Source organism: Gossypium hirsutum, chromosome A05 (genome assembly GCF_007990345.1).
Source record: "Gossypium hirsutum isolate 1008001.06 chromosome A05, Gossypium_hirsutum_v2.1, whole genome shotgun sequence".
In the NCBI taxonomy this organism is placed as follows: Eukaryota; Viridiplantae; Streptophyta; class Magnoliopsida; order Malvales; family Malvaceae; genus Gossypium; species Gossypium hirsutum.
This window is the reverse complement of record NC_053428.1, coordinates 72,457,022-72,466,612: the sequence shown is the minus strand read 5'-3', so window position 1 is coordinate 72,466,612 and position 9,591 is coordinate 72,457,022. Positions and strand designations below refer to the sequence as shown.

General features: G+C 37.4%; 1 protein-coding gene across 1 annotated transcript; it reads left to right on the top strand.

Moving 5' to 3' along the window:
• The first annotated feature begins 6,424 nt into the window (after window positions 1-6,424).
• On the top strand, window positions 6,425-7,906 carry LOC121228952 (uncharacterized). Its single transcript, XM_041111995.1, has one exon. The coding sequence runs from the start codon at window positions 6,425-6,427 to the stop codon at window positions 7,904-7,906; it is 1,482 nt and encodes a 493-aa protein (XP_040967929.1).
• Window positions 7,907-9,591: the final 1,685 nt, after the last annotated feature.

Sequence of the window (9,591 nt, the reverse complement as noted above, 5' to 3'; positions counted from 1 at the left end):
AAATTTAAGCCCATAATTATTTTTATCCAATTTTTTATGATTTTTCAAAGTCAGAACAGGGGAACTCGAAATCATTCTGACCTTGTCTCACAAAATTTATTGTATCTCATGATTTACAATTCCATTGCTTACATAATTTCTTTTATAAGAAACTAGACTCAATAAGATTTAATTTCATATTTTATTCATCCTCTAATTCAATTTCTATAATTTTTGGTGATTTTTCAAATTTAGACTACTGCTGCTGTCTAAAACAGTTTTAGTGCAAAATGTTGATTTCCATTTTGCCCCAAATTTCACAATTCATACAATTCAGTCCTTGCTTAATTAACCCCTCAATTAAGATAATTTTATCAATTAATACTTTTTCTAGACATTATAAGTTATTTCATAACTATTGAGATTCAGAATTTCCATATCAAACTCTAACTTCAAACTCTTTTACAATTAGGTCCCAAACATTCACTTTCTATTCAATTCTTTCAATAAAATCAGCATATAAATAATTTAAAGCTCTAATTCCATGCCAAATCATCATATACTTCCAGCACATATTCATAGCAACTTTCAATTTCTTTCATATAATCAAAAACTAATGAATTCAACAAGTGGACCTAGTTGTAAAAGTCACAAAAACATAAAAATTTCAAGGAGAAAGCAAGAATTTAACTTACATGAAGCTAGAGTATGAAAACCAGCTTGAACCCTCCTCCATGGCTGTTTTTCAGCTGATGAATATGAAGAGAAAATGAAGAGAATTCTAGATATTCTAATTTAGTCCCATTTTTATTTAGCCAATTTTGGCAATTTTCCAATTTTGCCCTTATTTCATCCATTTCCTGATTTTTCTCAGCTATTGCCGCCCAAAATATCTCCTTTAGGACTATTTTCACTTTAGGTCCTTCCTCATTTGACAATTGAGCTATTTAATCCTTCTAGCAACTTTTACACCCTTTTCAATTTAGTCCTTTTTATTTAATTAACCACCCAAACGTCAAAATTTTCTGACTAAATTTTAATACTACCTCACCAACACTCCATAAATATTTCTAAAAATATTTATGGCTCGATTTATGAAGTCGAGGTCTCGATACCACATTCTCGACCCAATTTACCTAATTAATTCTTTTAAATCACCAAATTCACTAATTCAAAAATGCTTTTATATTCGCATTTGACTCATAGGTATTAATTTATTAAACTTTTAACTCACCCGTCGGATTTGGTGATCTCAAATATCTATTCCTGATACCACTGAAAATTAGGCTGTTACATATATGACTCCTCACGGTTCCTTTTCTTTTAAAGTATGTCCGATGATGCTACCAATATGGTGTAGAGGGATCTTAACAAGTATGATTGATGATTGATTTGTTTAGTCTACAGTTAGTATAAGGATTCTTACCAATTATTTTTTTATCACCAAAAAATATTTTAGATTTAAATAATTTTATGTTGGAGTTAATGTGCTTGAAACTTTTTTTTAAGTATAATAAATTTGAAACTTTGAATACTTTTACATTTAAATTATTATTTTTATATTTGAGTTGAGTTTGACTTGGATTTCTGATTGCATAAACAATGGACGCATTACAATTCATGCCTCATGCCACATACGTTGACACTTGTTATGTAACACCCGATTTCCAAATAACTCGAGAACTTGAAATAATTGGAGGACTAAATTGGAAGATACTGCAAGTTGACAGCCTTTATTGAAAGAAACGGGAAAGCTAGAAACTGACCTAGACATGGTTGAGAACCAAACCTAGTTCGGTTAGAATGGAACGAGTCGGTTCTTTTGTAGGGGACAACATGATTAGAAATGGATAGTCCTCCTAAGGTTGGTAATAGCACGGGAAGGGTTATAAATAGCTAGGAGATGGCTTCTTAGGGATAATTTCTTTCCCGATTATGTTTCATTTTCTCTTTTCCTCGTCGGATACTTTGAAGAAAAGTAGGCTATGAAAGGTTCTGCATAGAGTAGACTTCATGAGGATGGAGATGGAAAAGTAGGGAAACCAGCAAACTGGTAAGGTTCTTAGCCCTTCTGTGTGCTTAAGAATAGGTAAATATGTGTACGGACCTTCAGAACCATTTTAGGGGTTCTGCATGCTTATGAAAGTTTAAGCTTTTAAGATGAAGTTCAAGTTTAACCAATAGATTTTTGGATGTAATGCTTAGTGTAAATGGGCAAATTTGCCCGGGCCCACTAGAAACCCAAATATATAACAATAAATAAATAAATAAATAAACCACAGCCCGTTAAAATGTCCCTTTTTTTTTATTTTATAGTCCCTCAGTTCAATTATATGGCCCAAAATCAACACCCTACAGCCCAATACCAATTACAAGTCCCTTAGGCCCAATATCTAAAATGAGCCCCATGTCAGCAAACCATAGGGCAAGGGTTCCCTTGCACCGTAGCCTTCACTAGCAGCCTGGCCACTCCAGGCCTCCGTATGCCCTCGTACACCACGTCCGCACCCTCGACACTTGCCAACAGCGCCCGTACCCGCAAAAGAACACAAAACCACGACAGCAAATAGGAAAAGGGGATTTTTGTATTTGTATTTGTATTTTCTATTTTCTGATTTTGGTTTCGGCTATAAAGCTAGAGCTATTGTCCATTGTAAGTTTTTTTTATAGGCAAAAAATACGCAACAAAAACACGAAAATAGAGATTAAATACAGTGAAGTTGAATATCCTTCAAAAGGTGGTTCCTTTTTTACCTTTACGCCTCTTTTTTTTTTCTTTTTATTTTGAAATCAACAATAAAAGAAACAGAAAGGGAAAACGAAGAGGTTTACCTCACTGTTAAGCCATCGATCCTCCCCTGCTTCATCGAAATCGAAGTTAAAGGGAGAGGATTTTGAAGCCAAAGAACGACTTGCCGAGGCCAGAAGCACGAAACGCCTTCTCGATGGCAGTTTGGGTGTTCGAAAGGGGGCTTTAGGTTTTGGCTAGATGAAAAGGGCAGTAAAGAAAAGAAGGAGGAGGCTGGGGTTTTGAAATGGCTGAATAGCCAAATTCGGGGCTTTTTAAGGTCTGAATACGGTGCCATTTCAAGCTTGTAACCAATGGCATTGAAACGGTGTCGTATCTACCCTCCGACCTGACCCGATCCGGTGTACTGCCCTGATGGCCCGCGTGGTTTTACGGTGAGGGATTATTTACAATATTAGTCCCTCCCTTTCGCGCCATGTGCAAATCGGTTTATATTCACATTCCTTTTTCTTAAATTTCCCCTACAATTTGCGCGCACTTGCATTGCGGTCCGAGCTTCAACGCCGCGTTTTGGGAGCCTGGAATATTTCTAGATTAAGCCCCTGCGCATTGGCGCGCATCGCGCAGTGGTCCCTTCTTTCATTTTTTTGTTTTCGAATTTTCCCCTTTATTTTGGATCGTTTTTTATTAAGTCCTTTTAGTGTACAACCCTCTGTATTTTTAATTCATTATATTCTAATATCTTTTCCTTTTTTAATGACTTTAGATGATTGTTTTTTTATTCTCGTAATTCATTTCTGTAGCATTAACATTACACTTTGAATACTCCAAATGTTCATCTCATTCGCATTATTATACATGTATGAATTTTATAGCAAGGTTAATATATTTGCGTGTGTATATTTGTTCTTGATATTATTCATGAATTTTGGTATATTTTTATTATCCCAACCTGCTTTGTACATATATATTGTGTAAAGTTTAAATTGTTGTTATACTTATTTATATTGGTACACATATTCTATATACATATTGATATTATTACTTTAATTGGTCTTCCTACTTACAACATTTTTTTGTCATATGAGTCATCAAGTATTTTCTTTGTGTATGTATATGGAAGAATTTTAGACACTTCATTTTCATTGTAGTCATAAAATCATTATTTTTGGGTGTTCCTTTGTATTAAATTATTTTGTGTTTCATATAGTCCCTTATTTAAACGTTTTGGTATAAACGCATGTATATACTTTTTAGATTAAGTTAAAGTTTTATTAATCTAATGATTATTTTCAAAGCAATCTATATGTACATATGTTTTATAAATGTACTTTACGTATTATATGTTGTCATATGTCTTCGTTATTCCTTTTCATATTAGACATATTATTTAAAATCGTCACGTAGTTTGTCAACTTTAAAATATGTTTGTGTTTAAATTTTTTTTTTACTTGCAATTGGATTCAAATTTTCACTCTTTAATATCCATTTCAAAATATATATATCCTTATTCTTTTAAAGCTTGTCAACCTATATAAACATCTCTAGCTTATCGATCTTACACCATTTTAATGTCTACATTTCATTTGCTTCACGCATATCTTGTTGTTTCCTTTATATCTTACGGCATGAACATATATAATCATTGCATGCTATTCGTCTTAATGACTTGTTAATTGCTCTTCGTATGTGATTGAGATTTGATTATGATCTTTAGATTAATTATATTTAAGTGCATGTTCAGCTAGTCGATTAATATTATTATTCATCAAGCATCGTACCCTCGTATGCGCCTACTATCCCATCTCATCGTTTTCATTTGGTTTTTCGAAATGTGGTTTTATAAAATCCAATTTCTACGATTCATGTCATCTTATTTCAAATCGAATTAATATGTTTTTAAGTATTCATCCAAAAATTCTTCAAAACGAAGACGAAATTTGATGTTCGATGATTCGCGGAATCGTGCCCTAACGTGTTGGGTTGCAATTTCGTATTTGCTCAAAATAATCGAATTTCCCTTCGAAATTTCATTCATATCTTTTAAAATCCCTTAAATGAAGATGAGATTTGATGTTTGGCAATTCGCGGAATTGTGCCCTAACGTGTTGGGTTGCAATTTCGCATTTGTTCAAAATAATCGAATATCATTTTAAAATTTTGCTCGTGTCTTTTAAAATCTCTAAAACAAAGGTGATATGTGATATTTGGCAATTCGCGGGATCGTGCCCTAACGTGTTGGGTAGCAATTTCCCGATTGTTTAAAATAATTAAATACCCCTTCAAAATTTCACTCGGCTCTTCTAAAAATCCTTTAAAACGAAAGCAATACTCGGTGTTTGACGATTCGAGAATCATGCCCTATCGTGCTGGGTTGTGATTTCTCGTTTAGTCAAAACAATCGAATATTCCTTGAGGTTTTCACTCGCTTTTAGAAAACATTCTTAAAAACGAAGATGATGTTCAATGTTTCGCGATTTGAGAATCGTGCCCTATCGTGCTGGGTTGCGCTTTTTCATTTGTCCAAAATAATCGAATATCTCCTCGAAATTTCACACGTATTTTATAAGGTAAGCAATGGTCAATGTTTGGAAATTCGAGGGATCGTACCCTACTGTGCTGGGTTTCGATTTTTCGTTGGACTAAATAGTTGAGCATCCTTTTGTGATTTTCAAATAATAAAATCTTTCGGATGCAGAAACAAGAAGATTTTTAGCAACCAACTCGGGTTATTCAAATGTTGTTAACAAGAACCACATTTCAAAAACATTTTTAATTTTAGACATAAGGACAGTAGTTAATCGATTTGGTACCAATTTTGGGCGTAATGAGGGTGCTAACCCTTCCTCATACATAACCAACTCCTGAGCCCATTTTCTCACACTTTCGTAGACTATAATCGGTGTTTTAGTAAACCGAAAATGTTTTATTAAAATAACCAAATTATTAGGTGACCCGATCACACCAAAACAAAAGGATCGGTGGTGACTCCATGTTTCTGTTTATCAAAGTCGATTCCCATTTCATTTAAGCTTAAAATTTTTAAAGCGAGGGATGGTTTCGACAGCTTGGCGACTCCACTGGGGACTTGAGAGTCGAGCTATGAAAATCGATTATTTACTATCTTTTTGTCAAAAAACCGAAAGTTTATTTTAAAAATCATCTATCTTTCGATTGCATTTGATTGTATTATTGTTTTGGTGCGGGTCTTGTAGAATAGCACTGTATTTCATTGCATGGCCACTATGGTCACACCTTCTAAGTGGGAGTAAGAAACTACGCTTTCGTGAGGTTTTCACCTCCACATGGGCTAGTGGATTGCTTCCGGGGTACATCCGTACCTATGATTTCGTGAGATTTTCATCTCCGCATGGTCATAGGGAAATGTATCCCCCCGAACCGAACTCGATCTATATGAGCCTATAATGGGTGAGGATTGAGGAATCTGCTGGTTCGGGTACCCCTTTTCCTAGAACTAAACCACATATAGTGAACCTTAGGAGCTATCCTTGGGTGGAGCCGCGTCGAGCCTTAGTACTTACCTGTATATGCGTTATAATCACCGTTTATGTGCTTGCATTCTATCGCTATTATTTGATACTAACCGATGTTTTGTTTTGATTGTCTTTTTTGCATGACATTACATACTAAAGGAGGCGTTAATCTACATTCAATTACTAAGTTAGAAAATTTGACATGGAGAATGAATTGCTTAGTAAAGTCGAGGATAATGCGGCCGTTCGTGCTTGGTCGGAAAGGCTACAATCTGAGAAAGGGGATAGCTTAGCAGAAGGGCATGTATCGGAGCTACGGGATTTCACTCGCGTCAATGTAGTACAGAATGAGCTGCAAGAGTTGAGAGACATTTGGGCTAGTTGGGATGAAAGGATCAAACAGTTGTTTTACCAAAGTTATGGTGATATATCCTACCTGCTAGACATTAGAGTGGATAAGCATTTGTTCCGAGCCTTGGTGCAGTTTTGGAATTCCGCGTATAAGTGTTTCACCTTTGGAGAAGTGGATTTGGTACCTACTATAGAGGAATACACTACGCTGCTTAGGTGTCTAAAGATTCAGGTCCGGAAGACTTATGCCCGAGTTTTTAGTAGTCAGGCTTTCGTGAAGAAACTGATGAGCATTTCTGGGATGAGCGAGCCTTGGGTCACCATTCGGATTCAACATAAAGGAGATAGCAAATGTGTCCCTTGGGAGAATTTGCGAGATTTGATCTTGACTCATCCAGACGAAAGAAAGAGGGTCGATATATTTTCCTTAAGCATCTACGGATTAGTGATCTTTCCTAAGGCTTTGAGGCACGTAGACGAGGCGGTCATCGACTTGCTCGATCGCCTTGAGAAGGGAATCACTCCAGTACCGGCGATATTGGCAGAAACTTTCAGATCTTTGAGCTCATGTCGGAAGACGGGCGAAGGACGGTTTATTGGATGTGCTCAACTATTGATGGTATGGTTTCATGGGCACTTTTGGAAGGTAGACAAGGTTTCCTACAGAGTCTTTTCCGAAGGTTATTCCCCTTTGAAGGAAGAAGCAACTATACAGAGGAGAGAGGATATCTCGGAGGAGAAATGGATGGATATTCTTCAAAATCTCAAGGAGGGGGATATTGAATGGAGAGCTTATTGGATGGTCCCTGACGAGATCATGTATCGATGTGGTAACTTCGATTGGGTGCCACTGTTAGGAATCTGGGGAGCTACCAAGTATACTCCGTTGATAGCCTTGAGGCAATATAAGTCGAGGCAGTTTGTACCCATGACCTACGGACTTGCTCAGAGTGAATTTTCTTTTAAGGGTGCTCATTATAAAAAGAGAGTTCGAGAGTTATCGGATGCTTGGAAGCAAACTTGTTGGATGAAAAGGTTAGCCGTTGGTTCCATGGTAACGCCCGAGTACAGCGAGTGGTTTAAGAAGAGGATTAATCACAATATTCCTAGGCCAAACTTAGAGAGTGCTCTACCTATCGGGGAACAATTACAAGTTGTCCCATCAGAATTGGAAATTATAAAGCAAGATTTCGAGAAAAAGAGTTTGGAGCTTGGGAAGAAGATCGAGCAATTGGAAGAAGAAAAGATACACTTAAGGTTAGACGTCGATGTTTTCAGAGGTCAGAGGCTGAGAAGTGGAGAAAAGGAAAAACCAAGGCCGAAGAAGACCTAGACAGCCTGGAGACAGACTACAAGAAGCTACGCCTATCTATGAGGACTGCGGGCTTAGGTAAGACTTTCGAACAATGGCGCCATGAAATTCGGGAAGAAAAGGCCAATACCGACCGGGGGGAAAGGAAATTTTGAGAAGCTCAGGCACGAAACGAAGATTTGGAGAAGAGTATGTCGGAAAGCAGAATCGAGCGAAGTGAATTAAGGGCTAGAGTAACAGAACTCGAGAAGTCTCTGCATCAGTACCGAAATCGTAACACCGTAATAGAGCTGAGGGAAAGTTTGAGCAAGATAGGAGAAATGAAAGGAAGAATAGGAGAGTTAGAGGCATCACTGCAGAACTGTGAGATGCGGATCCAGTTTTTCGAGTCAAACAAGGATTGTTGGAAAGAGCAGCTTCACCATGTGCAAGACCAAGTCAGAAACAGAGATTATCTTATGGGGGAAGCCATAACCCAGATTCGGGAGGTGGCCGACTGCTTGTAGACTTTAGCAGTTCAGGCGGACACACTGAGCGTGAAATATGAGTTGGACTCGGATCGCGGACAAGAGCTGGCCTCGTTGCTTAAAAAGATTAGGATTTTAAGTGTTAGAGCGAAATTTTATTTGTAACTCGACTTTATGTATAAGATTTTATTTTCAAGTGAAACTTTCTAAGGGCAATTGAATCAAAAAATTGATGCCTCCTTTGCATTCATGCATTTGCATTTGCATCATATCATTATGCATTAAAGGCCATAAGAGTTTTCTAATTAATTAATTAAAAATTATTTCAGTAACCTGGAAACCAACGAAAACCAACCAACCACACACCCCTACGGTACAAGAAAAAAATCAATGGATAAGAGACTCGAGAAATTGGAGCAGATGCAAAAAGAAATACAAGAACAAATGCAGTCTCAGATGCAAGAGCAACTAGCCAAGATTCAGCGAGAGATGAAAGAGCAAATGATGGAGTCCCAGAGGGAAATGATGAGTCAGTTATCCCAACTGCTGTTGGGAGGAACGGATAAGGGAAAGGGCCCTATGGATAAAGTTGAAGAAACTAACGAGGATCCTCATTACCCCTTGGCTTTACTCCAACGCATGTACCGATGAAGCCCGAGATTAATTTACTGAAACCATCTGTCACGATCATGCCCCAGCAGGTTCAGGCCAGAGCTTCGGTACCGATAAATTTCCAAACCGGCTTAGGCTCTAACTTTGTCAACAACCCGAACTATCCGCCCGTTCCCGACTTGGATGAAATTGCCGAAGAGGAAAAGGCAAGGATGGATTCACAAAAAAAATTAGAAGAACGATGCAGATGGCTTGAGGAAAAATTCAAAGCCATGGAAAGCGCAGATCATCATCAAGGGATTAATGCCAAGGACTTGAGTTTGGTCCCAGATTTAGTCCTTCCCCCCAAATTCAAAATGCCCAATTTTGAGAAATACAATGGAATGAGCTGCCCTGAAGCCCACATCACTATGTTCTACAGGCGAATGATGGGATATGTTAACAATAATCAGTTATTAATCCATTGCTTTCAAGATAGTCTGGTCGGGGCGGCGTTTAAGTGGTACAATCAATTAAGTCGCTCTAAGATTAACTCGTGGAAGGACCTGGCCCAGGCCTTTATGAAGCAATACAATCACGTGATAGACATGACCCCTGACAGAATCACTCTCCAGAATATGGAGAAGA

Bases quoted from the DNA above. Each gene is read 5' to 3' on its own strand.
- LOC121228952 (XM_041111995.1), top strand. From the start codon at position 6,425: ATGGAGAATGAATTGCTTAGTAAAGTCGAGGATAATGCGGCCGTTCGT.